This window comes from Leuresthes tenuis, unplaced genomic scaffold (genome assembly GCF_036924035.1).
Source record: "Leuresthes tenuis unplaced genomic scaffold, fLeuTen1.0.hap1 SCAF_10, whole genome shotgun sequence".
Taxonomy (NCBI): Eukaryota; Metazoa; Chordata; class Actinopteri; order Atheriniformes; family Atherinopsidae; genus Leuresthes; species Leuresthes tenuis.
In genome coordinates, this window is record NW_027325364.1 from 29,142,859 (window position 1) to 29,163,238 (window position 20,380).

A 20,380-nucleotide genomic window follows, 5' to 3' on the forward strand; every position below is an offset into this window, starting at 1 on the left:
TCCCATTTTCTATATTTATGCTAAGCTAAGCTAACAAGCTGCCAGCTATTACCATAAATAAATTAATAGATTTCCAGCAGGGAGTAGTTATGCTCATTTTCCAAAAAAAGCTTTGGTTTAACTTTAACCATTAAATTTACCCAACCTTAATCAAAAGTGCTACCTAATCTACTGTAAGATATATTGTTCGGCATAACCGTATGTCCTATCTCCTATGCACATGTCTTAGCATTCAGTGTGAAATGGGATGGCTGTGGAAAGAAAGAAAGAAAGAAAGAAAGAAAGAAAGAAAGAAAGAAAGAAAGAAAGAAAGAAAGAAAGAAAGAAAGAAAGAAAGAAAGAAAGAAAGAAAGAAAGAAAGAAAGAAAGAAAGAAAGAAAGAAAGAAAAGAAAGAAAGAAAGAAAGAAAGAAAGAAAGAAAGAAAGAAAGAAAGAAAGAAAGAAAGAAAGAAAGAAAGAAAGAAAGAAAGAAAGAAAGAAAGAAAGAAAGAAAGAAAGAAAGACTCTTTGGGGTGAGGAAGAAACTTAAATAATACTCCATATTTTGAGGGATATGGTTATGATTAAGACTTTGGATGAACTCAAACATTGCAGTGCCATAGGGGAGACGTAATGTGGGTATGAGTCATTAATTGGACTGTTCTCTGTCATGTGCTGTAAGGCAAGAGATGAGGTTGAAACACCTACGTTTATAGCTGTATTATTGAAATTAATACTTTGTGGGCATTGTTACACCCTTCAACAACAAGACACTCAGATTTTACCATCCAAAGAACCTCTGCAGCCCCCTCAACCCCCTGCATAGCCTATGTGGAGTGTCACAGCTAAAATGCCCTAATCCCTTTGGCTTGTTTAACTCTTTCCCCTCAAACCGTTTACTGCCTGAAAACAAGTCTGACCTGAAGGGGTGAATCCCCCCAGCAAGTATTTCCCCTCATCTTTATGCTCCCTCCTCCTCATGTACCCAAACTCCTGTGGTTGCCTGGAAACTTGCTCTCCAGCAAACGGTCTTTCTGGTTCTGGTTTCTGGCTAGTGGGTTGGGGGTAGAGGAGGATGAGAGGGGGGTGAGGAGGGAAGATGAGGTGGTGCTACTGGTGTGGGGGTCCTTCACTGTATTAAAAAAAGCGCCTTTCTCAAAGATAATGGTGTGGGCTGTGGGTTATAAATGATGCATTTTGCTCACTGAGACCTGATAATAGCAGTTTTGGTAGGATGGGGAGAAAGTTCATCGCTCTCTTATCAAAGCTTGGTGACATTTCTCCTTCAGCTGTAAAATTTCATATCACATATCTACTTTAAAGATGTGGCACCTTTTGTTGAACCGATACAGCACTTTCCATTTCACCCAATATGCCGCTTTCATGGTATATTAATTTATAGCCCATTTGCTGGCTCTATAGCACGGCCTATCAGTGGAGATGACTAGGATTCAGTAGGACATCTGTGAATTGCTACACACAGGTTATTGAACTTTGAACAGCAGTAATTTATTTGCTTTGATTCAAAGGCACTGCTTGATATCAAGAGGGATTGTCTGCTGTGTGAGGCTCAAGCACATTTCCCTCTTGTCTGCACTCTTCAATTCTTTGTTTTCCTTCAGCATCCACCCTTACTGTTAATATACTCTTAATATAACTGCATAAAGGTGAAGTAAACCAAAGGAAGGGTCAGTAATCAGAGTATTTCTTTTAGTGCTGCAGGCAATTTCTTCTCCTTCAAGTGCTTTCTTTGAACTAGTTAGAGAAGTTTAATTCATGTTGAAAACACCTTGAGCAGGTGGAGTGCTTTACAAAAGTTAATCTGTTGTCATGAGCCGATGATGCCATTTGTCATATTTGGCCAAAGGGACCTCACTCTGGGCCACCAATTATATTATGAAAATTCAGAGCTATTCTTAATGTACATTACTAAAAGCCTTTTCAGTGAATTATATTTTAAGTATAAAAGGGGTTTTGCTCCTAAATCAAGCCAAAAGATTTAGCATTTTACATTTAAAGATTAGTTTGTAAACTAATCTAATGTAATGTGTAACAAGTCCTCAGCACATATACCCTACTATGTGCTATACATTTTTTAAATTTTGTCTGTACTCTGCAGTCACACAAAACATATTGTATTGGGTTTGAATGTATTAACCGTTACAAACATCACATAGCTTCAACAAGGGTTGGTGAGAAACTAATCCAGTCTATACTTCGTCAAATAAGATGATTCTGCCAACATAATTGGAAATGGAAAGAGAAAATGACATGTAAAATAATTGTTGAAAAGTGCTTTATCCTATCTGATGATATCAGTCAAAAGTAGAAAGTGGTAGTCCACCTCTCTGTTAGTGGTTCACACCCATCTATTCTTTAAATCAATGAGAGCTGGCATCATGCCACTGAGAAACTCATTAGCTTTGAGTAGTATGACGTAGTTGGGAGAGAGACACAGGTCCCTGTTTCTCTGCACCATAACACAAAAAGAAAGACAGGACATACATGCACATATAAAAAGAAAAAAAACAAACAGATGCCATCATGGAGCATCTTGGGTGCTATCTGAGGAGGATCTCTCCACACAAAGAGACATTCATTGGTCTGCCAAGTATCTGTGGAGTGCAGGAACAGACCCTCGAGTCTGGTGACAGATGATGATCTTATCGAGGGAGAGGTGGAGGGTAGGAGGTGGTGGCAGTTTGTTGGGAAGGGGGTGGTAGAGGGTGATGGTGGTGGCGAGGTTTTGGTTGGGATTCAGAGGAGGGGGTACAGCTCTTGAGCCTCATCGTGTGGCATTTAAGCATTGGATGATGAGGAACACTGAAAAGAGGACTCAGGGCTTTTTAAATGTCCTCTTAACCCATTATGAGTTTTCCTCTTGTTTTAGTCTGCTGTTTGCAGTTTGATGGGTTCAGCACGGTGACTCCTGTAAATGTTTGTAATGGGCTTGAGAAATAGAGCTGGGATTCATTATTCAGTGATGGTTGTTTTTGTGGAGATCTTCCACTAGTATCTGCAACAGATGTGACAAGCCATCTGTGAGCCAAGGTCCTCAGGCAACATTTGGTGTGAGATGCAACTGGCACCTAAACATGGTGGACCACAAACCACACAAATTGAATCATACCCTCTTTAAGACCCCCCCCTCTGTCTCTCACCTACACTACCCGTTACCACCTTTTTACTCCTAAAGTCCCATCCTGAACAGAAGAAGAGAAAAGAATCAAGAGTTGTTGGCCGGGTAAGGCTGGAGCTGTGTGTCAAACGGGGCTAAACAGGAACTTGCATCCAAGCGGTTAAAGGCCGTGGGTCTTATCTGAGGACAAACAGAATGCATCAAGCGGTGGCTGCTGCTCTCAGTGATGACGGCCAGCTGTGCACCAATGTTTAATTATTTCTCTGTAATGAGCTTACCCACCTTCCACTGCAGCACCAGAAAGACAGTGTGCAACAGCAGGAACAAGGGAGGGGGACAGAGGATACAAAGGGAGGGTAAGGATGAGATAAAGCTGCCAAGAATGTCTCATTTTAGGGCAATTCCAAAACTATGTAATCGTTATAAAAAAAACAGAAATAAATGTTTCAGTCATGTGCTGGCGTTTCACTGATTTTGTGTTTACATTTCACAAAGGTTTGGTCTGACAAGTCAGTTTTTACGATAAGTGACATTTAGCTTTTTATTGTCACAGGAATGACCATCATTGATGAGTATATCATCAGAATGGTGTCATTTGTAGCGGGTGGTAACACCAGACGCAAGCTCGATCATGTTTATACATGCAAAGCAGCACATAAGCGCACATTTCCATGCCAACAAAACAGACGAGCACAATAACACACCGCAGATACACGGTTGATATTTACAGAGTAGACTCGAGCTGAATAGGTCATTATACCACATACACATCAGAAAGTTCAGTGATCACTGCACCCTATTCAGTATGATGCCAGTGCCCTGAATACTTTGTAGCCTCCTGTGTTAACAAACAGGTTAAAAGACACAATGTGAGAAACACATGTTAGCATAATAACACTGCACATTAGTATTATTTGCCTGGTCAGAACAGCATATTTTTGTCAGATTTGTTTTGTTTTTTTGTTAAGGAGTCATACCACAACAGTGATTTAGCTAACTCATATCTTTGACTTCCCGAAGATAAGTCAAGTCACATGTAGTGGAGTTCTCAACCTGCCTCACTCCTGATAAAAGTGTTCCTTCTTGGAGTTAGGTGAACTTTTTTGTGTCGAGAAAGTTTATGAACAAAAATTCCCTTGTAGTTACAGACAGAATCACCAGCTTTCCTCAGACAAGACTTTTTTGTGTTGTCAAGGCAACCAGTCTGAAGTGTACAGTTCAGAGCTGCAAGCTTTCAATGTGCAATACACACTCACACACACAAAGAAAATGTCCTACTCTGGAAACTAAGTCACAGCCTATCATGAAGTTTATCATAACTATTTGATTAATCACCATTCTCAAAAAGTACACTGAATCTTAGAGATAAGATAGCAGGGGGTGTCAGGGAGGTGAGCACCGGTAGTACAAACAGTGCTATCCGGTTCCACTGTTAATTAACTGGAGCTCTGCACAACACTAACAAGGGCCCTGCCTTCTTGGAACAACAGAAATAGGCCTGCCACTAACTGCTCTCACCAGGCAGTGAGCCTGCACTGTCTCACAGAGATTATCTCCACACAAGACACCTTTCAAGTGCAGTTAGTGCACCACAAGTCTGATGAACACCATCAGATTGATGCTCGCGTGATTTGCTAATCTATTTTTAAAAACTGTTTCACTGTTTTATGTGAGGCCCTGACACAAAAATAATTGGGAAAGGGAAACGGGTGATGAATGAATGACACTTATGCTGTATGGAGCACCGCAACTGACCACTTTGGTTTCTGGTGTGTTTTTAGGAGAACTGGATGCATTCCTTAAAGATGGCGAGCGTCGGATCCACAGCCGGCAGCAGCTCCCCGTGGGAACAACGTGGGGGCCCTTTGAGGGAAAGATCGAGATGAGCTCTGACACCACAGCACTGGTATGTCCTTGTGTTTGTCATCCACTGTAAACAGTGAACACTTATGCATCACTTTTCAATAGCTACCAGCTATATTTTTGCAATAAATTATTAATAACAATCTATAATGTATGGCACCCTTAGAACAGGACAAGTATGAAATGAATTGAAAAGAGGGATCTGAAGTCACAATGCGATAAATGTGTGATTTGAGAAGAAATTTAGAAGAGAGTCTAGTAAGTAAATAGGACCTGACTCACTGCTGTCCAAGAGTCTTAACAGAAAACAATGAGTCACTCATGCTCTCTAACTTTGGCTGTGGGGTCACTTATTTGTCTCAAGGATCTCAAGTAATGTTCGGGTGCCGTAAGGTCTTACAATTAAACTTTAAGTTTATTTTATTGGGGGGTGCATTGCAATAGTCAGATTATGGCCAATAACAAGATTGTCTGTCGAGTCCAAATATAGCTGAGGAAACCAGTTTGCTATGCAAATCATCAAGACAGTTTTGCATTGAAGGCATCACAACATATTTTGAAGGTTTGTTTTTTGCTGGTGTATAACGATGCATTCTTTATAATGTGCTATATGCAAGATTGTAAGTGGTTTAACATTCTGTTTGTAGGACAAGCTAACTAAAAAGACTGCTCTATATATACACTATATAAGCAAAGTAACTTTTCTTTCAGCACCCTTGGTAACATGATTACTCGAAATTACTACATCTAAAGACCATATTAATGACACCGTCCGTGACTTTCAGACCTAGTGAGGCGACTCTCGTAGGATCCAAGTGGCTCCCGACATAAGGCTTTGAAGTGGATCTGTTTTAGCTATTTAATCTGCATATTTTAAGACAAAACATTTTAAACATTTTAATTGGTTAATTTAGAGCTCAAGCCACACTTCAATTGAGTGAAGTCACAATTCATTATTTTTGGCATTACTCCGCACATAGCAGCTTTATATCTCTTGTTTGAAAGATCCCAGCAGAGGCTTGTGCTGACCTGCTGCTCTGCTGGAGTGACAAGCCCTTCAAGGGTTTGATCTACCATCCTGCATTTGGATTAATTAAGAAATTCCCATTAAAGTCATAAGCAGCCTCGCATTCATCCTGTTAAGACACATAAGGAAAAAGTCCATGAGGATTTCTGAATCAGAGGCCTCCTCCTTTATTTTTTTTTTCAGATACCATAACTTTATTAAATCATTTTCAGAGCAGTTTTGACTGTTTTCTAAGCTCCCCTCATAGTTTGGAAGTCATCAGTGGCTTTAAATAACTCAGGCTGTATTATAGTCATGAAATATGGCTTCTCTCAGGGTAAAGCCACTTATCCTTGAGGGGAAAAGTGATTTGACAGAGAAACACCTCAAGTTGCCTTCCAAAGTAATGTAGTTCATATATTTTTCCAGCAATCTCCACATGAATTTCCCAGAAAGGCATTCAAAACCACCCTTTTACTGTCCATCAGACTCACAGTCAAAATAATCTTTTAGCTGGAATCTTTTCAGTTGATAAAAACTTTACAAATTTATCACAAATGCATTATCTGATTGTTGCTCTTGGCAAGTTCTTAACTAACTGCCCTCTGAGGAATTCATTGCTGCTTTCCAGATCCTCCTCAGATTTTCTTTTCCTTTTTTTCTTTAGAACTAAGCAGGTGCTGGTCATCACCTGTAATAAGCTGTGGAGGGGTTACAGAATATGCCAAACCTCCCTCGCAATTAAAAGCAGAGAAAGAAGCTCTGCCTTTAAGGATCTCCTGTGTGTCTATTCTCATGGGGGCCCTCTCAGTGCTTTGCTGCTTGCCCTCCTCCACTCCTAAGTTTCATCTCTCAAAATGTGTACACGCTGTTAGCAGCTTCTCACTATCTCTCATTAAAGGCTAGATCAACCCAACTGGCATATTTGGTTTAACTAAGCCTCCTTTAAGGGTTCAGTGTAACTTTTTTACATTGTTTCTTAGATGCTGAATAAGCCAGAAAGTTCACAGTTGTTATAGTTTGTGCATCACAAGGGAATCATCTCGATTACAGTTGCATACTTTTACTTCTTTCTTTTTTAATCAGGCCTCTAGTTATCAAGCTGTTGCCTTGTTAAACATGCAGCCGTTGGCAGCATCCCTAATATAGTGCAGCATTTATCTCAGTTATTTCAGTGGGAGGTGAGGGAGTTGTGCAAATCTTGAAGCACTGACACATCAAGACAAGAACAAACCGGGATGCCTCACCTGAAGAGGGAAAAGTTGAAATAACAAGTGTGAGTGTGAGGATAAGGAGGTAAAAAGAAGAAGAAGAGAAAGAAATAAAGCTTGGCTAGTTTTGATGCATGTCAGGGCAGCCAGTGCTGCAGAGCAGGGTCAGAAGGCAGTAGAAAGCATTTGAGGTAGAAATAAAGGCTCATTGCTTCATGGGTCTCTACCTCTCCTAGGAGGCACTCTCATTCATTCTTATGAAGTGTGACCTCCGCAGACTATTAAATATCCTTTTACTTTCTTAGATTTTTTGAAACCATAAAGGTGAATGAATTACCCGAAGGCAGTCAGGTATGTGGCAGGAGCGACACCTCTCCCTCGCTTGAAACACATGACCCGCTGGTGAGATATTGATATGCCCTCTCTGAAATCAAACATATTTTATCCCTCCATCCAGACACATAATTTAAGATGGGACCTTTTAGGGGTCATGCTATTTTTGTCGATCCACCACGTGTGGTGCACAGGTCTGTTTCTCAACCTCTGGCACAACGCCCAGATAGGGACTAAAGTGTAATAACTCCTTAAAGTGGCTTATAGTAAATACTGAAATTACTTAATTTAAGCAGCGTTTGCATTAATCTGGACAGGAGAAGCGCTTTGGCACATGCAGAGCCATTCAGGAGGAAATTGTGTTGAGTTTGACTGGTTTCTGAGGAGCAGTAGTATGGGGGTATAAGGATGAAGGGGTTGGTCCCTGGAGGCAGCAAATGGGAGCTGGTGTCCGCTGTGGCCTGTGGGTTTAACCGCTGGTGGACGACAGGCCTCAGTAGGAGCAAGAAGTGATGGATGACGCTGAGAAAGAACAGCGAGTGGAGCATTTCATGCAGTTGTCTAGGCAGGCCTTGAAAGAGGTGTAAAGCCTGAAAAAGAGTGAATGAAAGAGATAGAGAGAGTCAGAAAGAGCGTGAAAAAACAGAAGGGAAAAAGAATGACAGGAAATCTGGGCATCTGCAGGACAGAGATAGGGTCACATCTCGACCGTTTATCAAAGAGGAAAGCAGATTTCACAGCTGATGGGTTGCTGTGGCAGGTCTGTAGACCCCAGGGGCCCAGCTTGGCATGGGGGACCGGAGTTGTAGTTATTGCTGCTGCAGACCTGTTAACACAGTCATGTTGCACTGTCAGCTCACAAGCCTTTCCTTATCAAGGTAGTTTTACACATCCTTCATCCCTCTTACATCACCTGTAGACAGCATGCATTTTGTCCAACTGCAAAACTGTTTTGATATTTCTTGAAAAGAAGAATTTTCAATGGGGGTTTAAGTTTTAAAGGCTTACCTTAACCCAGCCTTAATAGAGGAGAGAGCAAACTCATAACCACACTGAAAGTCAATCTGGAGTGCAAACTGAAAACTGAGCAATTGGCCTAGGTCAGAACACTTTTGAAAAAAGAAGGAAGACGGAGGGGCTGAGTAAAAGCAAAAAATCAGACAAAGAGAAAAATAAAAGAGAGGAATAATGTAAAAGATGATAAAGTACCCAAGAGTTGACTCAGTGCTACTATTGTTAGCTGCTTTTCCTGCTCTGCTCCTTCTCCTCATCCTCTCCACCTTGCCTCTCTGTCTGACTGATGGAGCTGCCAGTGGGCCGTCTCATCCCTCACTTCTCTCACTGATCAATCAGACCATTAGACTCCAATTACAGCCGAAGCCCCGGCGCAGGTGAGCGACGACCACATTCAGCCAGCTGCCGACAACTCCTCCGCCCGGCTTCCTCACACTCTCCAAATTAACGCAAATTAATAGTGACACTCAGACATAAATGTCTGCAATCGGGGGGCTAAATTAACAGTCTGGGTCGAAGCTATTGAGTAGCAGGTGTCTTTAAAGGCGGTAATTACACATGCTGGACAGAACCAGGAGGAGAAGGTGGCCCATGGTTTGCCTGGAGTAAGAGGCCTGGCCCTGGTGAGCCTGGCGTCCATTGTAGGTGTTAATAATTGATTGGGAGGCAAGCTATTAATGAGCAGCAGATTTAGAGCTGTGTTGTAAATGTGTGTTGATGAGGGTGTTGCCGCCTGTTGTACAATGCCTTACCAATGCTAATTACTGGGGCTTAGTCAAGGTGCAACTGTAATGAGTCTGGATTCAATAGAATTCTGGTAGTTACGTGTTTTGAGGGCCTTTTAGTGCAAATTACACAGTAATTAAAAGGCATAAAACTTGCTCAAATCCAGATTAACATCTATTAGGCAGTTGTTTTATTTTTAATCTTGTCTTCTATCTCAATATAATTTATTAGCTCAACTTGCTGTGAGGACGTGTCTATGATTAAAACAGATCCGCTGTTATGATATCAGTTTCGTACAAGGGGCTCAAATCCAAGGCACTGATTTGAAAACCTACAGGTTACAAGGACATAATAAAAATCAATAAGTACTGTAGGCTAATTAAGTTTAACAATTTGCCTTCACACAGTTTAACCATGTCACCCTTGAATCTTTCATCATATTATCAAGCCTAAGTGGAATTTTATAGTATCTTTTTGAACCTGTGCAAGACTGAAATTACCTCAGGGAAACAGCTAGTAGAGGAGACAATAATATGAAACATTAGGAAGTAAACCTATTCCATTTTTTTCCTTATTCTGTCACTTTTTCCAACACACAAAAAAAAACAAGCGTTAATTGACTATTAACTATAAATATACTTGACTATAATTTTACAGGTTCATGAATTTGAATTTTGCTAAAATGTGCATAAGAACAGCAATTCTCATGTTAATACATATGCACCATGTATCCAAGGCTTTGAGTCTACAAGCGCTTAAGTGTGTGTTTTACGTCTTAGTGTTTGTGAATGTGCTGGTGTGTGGGAGGGCATGAGCACAGACAGCGTGCTGATTTTGGCTGTGAACAGAGAGCTTTAGCTTGTAGACTACAGAAGAGCGAAAATGTCAAGATACTGTCCTAATTTTCACCTGGGACAGAGAGAGAGGCAGAGGCTGTCAGTCGATGGAGTGTGATTATTGTGTAATTTAGTACAAGGGGAGGAATATGGGCCTGTGCAACCAAAAAAGTGTTCCAGAAATTATTCAGCCCATCACTCAAGCCATTTATCTCACCCCTTTTGCCCACCGTCTCCCTCCACTATGTTTATTGTTAGCTACCCCTAAACTTTAACAAGTGGCGGCGGATTTTTCTGTTTCAGAAATTATATTTTTCTTCTTGTCATTGCTTCATTAATCAAGAGGAGGCATTCTGAAAAATGTTTTGTTTTGGAGGCTGCAATCTATTTTGTGTGTGTGTGTGTTGTAGTTAATCTGCGCCCGTGGCAGGTTTCCCCTCCGAAACGCAGCGCTAAGCAGCGGTATCGCAGGCCTATTGTTGTAGCCTCTGTCATAGCAAGGAGAGCCTGATGCAGGCCTGGGCTCGCCTGATAAGGAAAAGAGGATTCAACATGGCTGGAAAGGAGAATCAGTGGGACTTGAGAGTGGAGTACGGATGGGGCAGATGCGCTCACACACACACACACTCGCACACACACACACACACACACATACAGAGACACAGAATGATACACGCCTGTTCTACACACATACAGTCACACATGAGACAACACACACACACAAATCATCACCATCATCACACTGGCACATGCCCAGGCAATTATTTACAGTAACATCCAATTACATATGCAAGAAGGCACCCCAGGATAGGACCTCTCTCTAGCATAGCTGCTAAATCACTCACGCACATGCACACGACATCAAATATGTATGCACACAAACAAACAAACCAATAAACTAAAAAAGAGAAAGAAAAGCTGAGGTCTAAACATTTTCATTTATGTGTGCATTTAAAGGTGGCCTTTGCCCTCCATCTGAAAGTCACACTGTCTTGCAAGTGGTTTGAAAATGCACAACATTATCAGAACTAACAGGATTTGAATTTCTGTGTTGGACACACAAATAAGTTTGGCACGAATAATGTGCCTTCATCTAATGAAATAATGGGACCAAATTTTAGGCGGAGAACCAATTTGTGATTGCATGCATCAATTATTTCTTGGGTTTAAACCAATATCAGAGCTGGGGTCTCTTCAGTTGGGTAAAATGGTAATTATCTGGCCTGCTTTTCCTTGCTCAGTGTCATCCATATATTTATCGATGACATTATTGATGGTTTTCATGTCCTTACAAAAAAAGAAAGAAACATCAAAGCACATTCCATTGAATCTGGGCTTTTTTACACAAATCAACATTTAATGTTTGTTTGGGAGTCTAATAATCAGATATAGAATGAAAAAAAAAGTCAAACATACACACCATTGTTTTTTTCTGTTACTCGTATTTTTTCCAAACTTCAAAGTTTTGTGAGCATAGCTGGAACTCATTGCCGCCCACATTAGCCATGAAGCACTCATTCAGTCAGCTAGACAGAGCTATTACAGCCGCAGCTGAGCTCCACTGTTTGAGAGATAATACATGGTTGACTTGATCTACAAGTGAACCTGACATTTTGCTGTCCTTACATCACATCACAACTATCCAAACTGATATGGCAGGTCCCCTGATAAGCAGAGCAGGACTCACTGATCTGCTTTGTGTTCACTTTACAGTAATGTCTGCACGCGTACCTCAAACGTGTCCAGGATACAGTGAATACATCAAAACACAAACACAAAGGAGGTGATTATTTGCAGCATTATTCATTCCAATTGGGTTAGGTTCGAGGTGTTGCCAAACAACATTGAACACATGGTTTTGAATAGTAACTTTAGCATTTTTATATCCTGTTTTTTCACTTTTTCAGTTACCTGAAATCATGTAATTTATGATGCTACGACTGCATTTTCGAGTGAAATATCACACTTTTTATTCCTTGCGATTTTTAAGCAGCTATTGTTAATAGTTCCCTCTCTGAGCAACAGAAACAGCAACACTATGATTGTAAATAATCTAATAATGAACAAAAGTAACAAAAGTATTCAGATTGCTTAGTTAACTAAGACACACAGTAAATTTCACACAGTAAATTTCCCCCATTACGAATGTGATTTCAGTAAAAGTAGTATAGTGCAGTATAGAATTAGTATAGAATATTGTAGTATAGTGCAGTATATAGTCAAGAATTTGAATGCTTCTTTCACCTGTGCTTTATTTTCACCAGAAAATTGTGTAATTGTGCAGCTATGTGCTGCAATAATTCAAGAACATCCATGTTGAGTATCCTAATTCTTGCCACTGATTATTTGAAGGTTGAAAGTGTCCTCATTCAGTCACTATGTTCTTTGCCATTTGTGCTGAAACAAAAATATAGTAGAGAAGGACATATGTTATTCTGCAGACTCTTTTCACTTTAACGACAGGCTTCCATCCTGACAGATTCTCCAGATGTGGCCATTCTGTTGAAAGTGTATATTCTAACTTTAATAGACTGACAGGCAGTTGTCATCCTCCAGCAGTCTGTTCAGTAGTAGCATAGCAGGAAACAGTGATGACTCCACAAGCCGAGGGATGAGGGTGGCAGTCTTCGCCCCTGCAGGGCTTATGGGTGAGCTTGGTGTTCCTTTTCCCCCTTCATAGCTCTCTGATGGTCTTCTAGAAACCTATTAGGAATGACAAACTGTTACACTGAGCCAATGTAGTATCTACATGCTTCAGGTTTCTACTGTGTATGTTGTTAGCACCCACAAATTATATGAAAATTAACATTTATGAACAAATGTTCTACCTAGGATAGCATAAGTCATGCACTATCACTTATTCACTTGGCTCAAGGTGTTTTTTTTTTTTTTTAAATGAATGACTGCGTGTAGGAGATCTGGGAAGATGCGTTTTTTTTTACCTGAGATCCACTCAGCTTTCAAAGAGCCAATAAATGAGCAAAGCTCAGACTCAAGTCTATACAGAATGTTAGCTTGACAGTAAAGCTCAGAGGTCCCTGGCTTAACTCATACAGCCTTGTTTTACAGCACGCAATATGTCTTCCCAAATGAATAGTTATCCAACACTTTAATACACAGCAGACCTCAAATACAGCAAGTGTGCAAGAGGAAGGAGAAGAAGGAAGGAGCAATAATAAAGAAAAGTGAAACAAAGTTGAGTGGTGCCAGCTGCTTTGCCATCTGTCACTGTCATGGCTGTAATTTGCGATACTATGTTGAAACAAGTTTCTTGAGAAGTGCTGGAGATAATCCCTCGATTGCTTTCACTTTCAAGCCCCAGATAGTCCTTTTGGTTTTCCACTACAAAGTATCTTCTAGAGGGGTTTTGATGGAATTGGTCAGCTGATGGCTTTACAGTTGTGATTGTAGAAGTAAACTGTCTTTCTTATCATCTCTTTTTAAGAAAGTTTTAGTTTGAGCTATTTGTTAGGATGTAAAGATAAACAGACTCTGAAAGTTCTTCAAATTCATACATTATTCACAGCTAAATATGAACTCACATTATTAGAAATTCTGTCATTTTACTCTTCTTAAATACAGAGGCTGGATTGCCTATCTGGAAGAGGATGGTCACCCTACAGTGATGCAGACCCCTGCTGGTAGACCTTGATAAGTCCTCCCTGTCTCCTGTCCTGGCCTTAGCCCTCTGATCTTCAGCCTAGTTGGCACTGGGCCCACCAAAGACAAAGCCCTGTCAAAATTACTCTGGTCGGATGAAAAACCAAGCAGAAAAATTCCATCCTTCCGACAGTAACAAACACAAAAAAAAAAGGTTCACATTGAAGATAAGAAAGCTGATAGGTGCTAAAGGGAGATGAAGGTCTGGACAGTGTCCATTCTCTCCCTGGTGGTCCAGCAGCGCCTCATTAGATGAATGTGTATGAGGCTGTTGAAGCAGGAATATTATACCACAGGGTTGTCAGCAAACTAATTGGGTAACGAAAACCATTTCCAGCTCGGAAAACCCATCTTTTAACAGTCTGCGTGCTGAGCCTCTGATAAGACAGTTCACTTCTAATGCATTTAGAGAGTCACAAGTTCTTTATCTTTATCTTATTTACTTAACTTGGTGTAAATATGTTGGTCTTTTACAGTGGATTTAATAACACTTACAGCAGGATACAGGTGGTCAGGTGTGCAAATCACCCATATGTTTGTGATGTTATGGCATTTAATGTTTTCTCTCTTTTTTTTAAAGTCTCCAGTCAATTTTGTAGTGCGCTTTAGTTCTACTGTGTTTGTTATAATTAGAATTTTGAACACTTGCATATATATATATATATATATATATATATATATATATATATAAAGAGCTCAGTTTCAGAATCAGTGGGCGAGGTTGGCTGCACAGGATGAGAGAATCTCCTGAAATATAAAATCACATTCAGCAGATGTCATTCTAATGCATCATGAAATTTATAACTCCACCAATGAAGAGCAGGGAGTTCAAAAGAATATTAAAATCCAATACCTAAAGGGGGGGCACCATGGTTTATCTTAAGTCAGGGGCTTTATTCAAGCATCATGCCTTCTATTTTATTGTTTGTCTTTATTTACTGCCTCTGACTGATCCTAGTCTTCCGTGTGCTGTTATGAGAGCAGGGATTTATTGTGACCCCATTGACTGATTGACTCCTGAGTTCCCATTTCCTCCTCTTTGAAGAAATCCGGTGCCTGCATGTTTATTCCTTACAGAGAAAAAGGCAAATCTGTCCAGAGAATATGCCACCTGGCACCTTGACCCCCAGGGGCCATGGTAATATCCATACAGGTGAACATTACTGGCTCTGGGTTCCCTATTATGTTCACTCACACAGCTTTTTGCTGCTCCAGGAGTTAGACTTAACTTACATGCAAAAGATCAAACAAGTCCTCCCCAATTGAATTCAAATGGGAAATTTTGAGTAATTCAAACAGTGAGTAGTGAAGCGACAGAGCTGTTCTGTCCCCTGACCAAAGCCAAACACAAGAAGTGCTTGTGTATGTGTGCGCTGTACCTCCAAGACATGATTAAGTCCTGGAGCACATGCATTACAAATTCGGCTTTCTCTTGTTTACAACTTCAAATAGTTCTCAGGATATAGGCATTACACATAGTTACAGCGGTACACATGCATGTAGTTGTAAAGTTGAATTAAACATTTACTGCCACAAAGAAAACTAGTTTTATTGTATTTGGATGCTGAAGAGCTGAGGGATGTGGAAAGGAAGTAGCAAGGGTTTATATATAGTGTGTGTTGAGTGCAAGGGACATACAGATAGAAAGGTAGAAAGACTAGATGATAAGAGACCGGAGAAAGGAATAGAAAGGAAAGGACATTTTTTAATACTAAGAGGAAGTTAAGGTAAGACTATTGCAAGAAAGGTAAGAATATGTAAGGAAAAGAAAGGAAAGGAAAGGAAAGGAAAGGAAAGGAAAGAAGGCAAGGGTGGAGAAGTGTGTGTGTGTGGAGGGGGGTGTCTTCAGGGCAGGTGCAGCTTAAACTAAACAGTTTGGGTTTAGAGTTGGAGCACCTCAATGTGCCTGAAGGTCTTGAAGAATGGAGGATGGATGGTGCCCCCTCCTTCTAAATCTCTATTCTTTGCTCCTTCCCACTTCAAGCAGCAGATTCAAGACAAAAAAATTAAATGTCAAGATGCGCTATTTATAATCAAGCACTGCTTTTTAAACAAAATTCCAAACATTGAATCACTAGGTTGCAAGCTATGTCTTAAAAAAGCAACTGAACATACAGTAATCATGCAGTGCCACCCATAGTCAGTATAAAGACAACCACTGTGAGCATTTCAATGGAGTGAAATAAGTCATACCTAATGCAGCACATGAACTTTGATGCTTACAGTCCAGTCAGCAGGATAAAAGGTGATTTAAATGAGAAAATATTTATTCCTCGTAGCGGCGCATGATAGCAGCAACCAAATAAAGGCACATGCGCACATTGATGGGTGTCCCTTTAAAGATTCCGGGAACAGCGGTGACTCTCTCAATTTAATCGATTTTAAAATGAAAAGTCAATTTAACAAAGTTGAAAAGAGAAAGATGGGCTAAGGGAAGAAAAAAAGCATTCTCTTGCACTCAAGCAGTAAACTAACTGCCACACAGAGCAGGCAGAGATTTCAGCTGAATTATCTCCCACCTCACATTTGCTCTTAGGCAAGCAGTTTAAAAGCCAAGCGATTGAGCCAGTGATCCAATTTGAAATGCAGAAATGATTAGAGCAGCTTGCCTCATTTCATATCGAAATTCTCTGATTTATGACAGGGCACCAGCCAAGATCTATCTCTAAAGGGAATTAGTGTGCAATTCCTGCATATTTCTGTTATTTAGTCTCCCAATAGCAGATGCTATAGCCTTAGAGAGAGGGGTAGAGAAAGGAATAAAAGCAGTATGTAGGTATCTTTTCATTACAGCAGATGTAACCATGGCCATTTAGAAGAGGAGAAAATGACACAAAGGCAGGCTTGAAAAATGGAAGTATTTCCCACTTTATGTAGGATGATGACAGAGACTGTTATTTCAGGGTGCAATAAAAAAAAATATGCGTCACCTAGTTAAGCGTATACACAGCTTTCACCAGCATGGATAGTGGGAGAACACAGTGTGAGGCTGGCTTTGGCTGTTATATTCAACAAAAAAAGAAGACCCTTGCAACTCATCCATCCTTGAGGCTAAGAAAATATTAATACGCAGAGCGATAACGAGGGCTTGAGGAAAATCTCCCTTAATGAAATTTCCAGTTGACCACATGCAATTTGTTTCATCGCAGTGAACAACTAATTGCAATGGACGTTATCAAGGTGTGAGTGTGCTGTCTGCTGTAAACTGACTGGTAAAACAGGTACAAATCCTTTATCCTCACTCCCATGTTAGAAAAAGCGAGCATATAAACTTGACATAACCTACACATTTATGCTTGTGCGTGTGTTTGTATTGTGTTTATACTTGTAGTATCTTTTTAAAAAAGACACGGGACCTTAGAGTTACTTGAGACTAGTTGCCAGGTCAACACACGCTTTTCAGTATGGAAAATTATTCTACAAATGATTTAACTGGTCTTTTCATGACAAAACAGCACTACTTTTCCCACCAAGTGGTTATTGAAAGCTGACTCTAAAGAGCCGGAGAATGTCTTGATATATTCAGACTGAGTGGTTTTGATCTCTAAGTTGTCTAAATCTTTCAGCTGTGGGATCAACACGGATACAGTGCCAGTCAGTGACCTTGGTGGTGACGGGGGTGTGGGTGCGTGCGTTGAGGAAAATAATCATTCCCACCCAAGGTCTGTATCGATTTCACCTGCCCTGACCATGAAGCGGGTTAAGAGTAGCCAGTGGTGGTGAAATGGTCAGCAGTGATATCATTAGCTTGTTGTTTACACAGGGAGGCAGGGAGTTAGCGAAGGCTGAGTGTCACAAGCCACTTTCTTCTTCACCTCCTTCAGCTGATCAGAGGATCATGGTATCAAGGAGGGATTAGTAGCGACTTGGGATTTGTGTGATTGGTTAATTTATTGCGGTGATGGCAGGTCTTTCATCTATGGCAACATTTAATCAGCGCAGCCACAGAGGCTATTACAGGTTAGCTCCTTTCTGGAGTCAGTCCGGCTGTGCCATCAGCTCTATCACAATTCCCCTGAAATTTCCAAATTATCTGGAACAGGCTTTAGCTTCTCAGTAATAAAAATTAGAACAGATTCCTGATAGAAGCTTTTGCTCACACAGGGCCAATTATAAATAGTACAGCTCTGCCTTGGAAGAGGGAAAAGGGGAAGGAAAAAAAATCGGAGTCTAAGAGATGTGCACGGAACTTATCGTTCAGGCCCTGCTCTGCTCTGATCCAAATCCGTGTGGCTGAAAATTTATATTAGATTTTATCACAGAAGCCTATGTCTAGAAAAATCAATGAAGGTTATCTTTTATGTTGCAGCAACTTGTGGAAATATTGATTTTCATTTTATACCGAATTTGGACCATCAGTTTGTAATCACTTCCTCGCTGACTACACTGTTTTGGTCACTGTATCTCTTACACAAGGAACGGTAGCAGAGCTCAGAGGAAAAAAAATACCGGGACATATTGAAACCACTGGAGTGAAGGCAGAAGGTGGATAAACCATAACAACACAACAGAGATGGATTCCAAGAAGGTTACAGGCTCTGACAGGGATGATAGTCGGTAAACTGATATTAGAGACAGTATCTAAAAGCTATTTATTTGTTTCGTAATAGTCAATCATTTTGATATCAGTTATTAATCTTGAAATGGAAGGGTAACACATAAGGGCAGGAGAAGATAAAAAAAATCTTTGTTTTTGTCTTTATTTTGTCTTTTCATTTTAATAGAAATACAAAGTTAAGATTAAATGATTGTATCTACACAAACACACCTTTTTTCCAACTAAAACTAGCCAACAGGGGTCAGCATATTTTCCCTTCAGAGGGCTGTTTTGGACCAGAAAAGGCCTCTACACGTCACATCTCCCAGATATAAGACTGGTTGCTGTGTGAGGAGTTTGTTTCCATAAAGCCACTTCATAGTGTTTTGCCCTCGCTCCAGGCAAATTGTAATTTTCTGCCTGTCAATCTGTATTTTTTTTGGCCTCGGCCGCTCAGACCACCTGATCCAGTTATACAAATGTTTTCATTTGCATTTGCAGACATCCCTTGCTGCAGTGACGCCACAGTGTCTTAATCCCAAATGCGTTGAGTGCATTTGCTCCTGTGCATTTCTTTGTCTTTGTGACGGCTGTTACATGCGGCATGCTTACAAAGCAGATATTGTAACTATAGATGCTTTATTCAAATCTGCACCGAGTGGCTGTGATTGGTTGTTGCTGCTCAGTTTCCAACAAAAAGGAACCAATTAAAATAGAAGACACTGACAATTAAATTAAAGATTATGAAGATTTAGAAAGTTTATATCACAGCAGTAACTAAAAAAGCAATCGTGTTTTCTGCCATAAATCCAACCAATTTCATGTGGTTTCTAACAGTGGGAAGATGTCTCATTAATGTGATATTTTGTCTCTGTTGGCTACATTAAGAGCAGCTGGAATATCATGAATTCCCAGAGGCACACAGGGATGGCAGAGAGGCCTCTCGCTGCTGAATAAGAGATGGCTCCAGTGTGGAGATCTGAGAAAGGGTTAATCTGATTCCCATTTCAGATAGTCGTCTTAGCAACAATCGGCCAGTCTGCTCTGCTCCTTTGACAGGGGTGTGAGATTTTCAGGTTAGCCAGATAGAAGACTTCATTGTGAGGCTAATTTGAAATGTGAAATCGTGGATGACTTAAATTACAGAGGTCCTCTCTCTTTCTCATCTGCTGCCAGCACGGGGATAAGAAGTTGCCAGAAGGAGGAATAAGAATATCAGCAGACGCAATTTAGTGTCTGTGTTTGATCAGTTTGGTGTTGTAGTATGCCAATGTGCAGAGCTACATATAAAGAAACCCTATTTAGAAATCTATCTTTATATAGTGTCTGAATTAGTTTTTCCTAATTTTGCCTGCAGAGCAGATTCCTATCAGCTCTCTAAGAGGTATTTGCTATTTGTAAATAATGCTCTTTGGAAAAAAAAAACATATAGAATCTGTCCTCCAGCCTCCAACAAGATAGAGTTCATGGAAAGACACATGGGTGGGTGGAGGAGTAGGAGGAGGAGGGGGCATGCAGGCACACTGCCGGAGCACAGTGCTCATCTCTTGTGCATATCTGTGCCAATTCAGACCTTTAACATGCTCAAGTGACATTTGCATTTATCCTTGAAGGTTGTTGCCTTTTGCGGGGGAGAAGTAAGTGAAAAGCACATGAGAGGACTGGTGTTTTTCTCTTACAATAGGCAGATGGACAGTGTCCTGTCCCCGGCTGCCTCTGATGGAAAAAGAAATGAAGTGTCAAGATTGCAAACCCAACCCATTTTCATCTTAGCTAAACTATTTCTGTAACGTCCCAATAAAAAAGAGGTGGGGTAACATGGTTCAAATGTAATGGCCTGAATTTACTCACACTGGGGCTTTGAGTAATATGCTACTGTTCAGAACTGCCTAAGATATGACTACCACCCCCTCTTACATACACGGATGCATATATTCAACATACTTACAACACTGCCGATGCACCATTTTAGAAAAAGAAGAAGAACATAAAGAATTAAATAAAACATCTGAGGATAAACAAAGCAAGCAAATCTGGTGACACTGCACCGTGGGAATCTATTACTGTGGATGTTTC

The 20,380-nt window shown here is 40.5% G+C and overlaps 1 protein-coding gene across 2 annotated transcripts in view; it reads left to right on the forward strand.

Moving 5' to 3' along the window:
• Window positions 1-20,380, forward strand: part of zfpm2a (zinc finger protein, FOG family member 2a) — a 112,124-nt gene that overhangs the window by 48,279 nt on the left and 43,465 nt on the right. For both annotated transcript variants that reach the window (XM_072394874.1, XM_072394875.1), the window contains exon 4: window positions 4,900-5,024. In XM_072394874.1, the coding sequence (XP_072250975.1) occupies window positions 4,900-5,024 (125 nt within the window). The remainder of the gene's footprint in view (window positions 1-4,899; window positions 5,025-20,380) is intronic.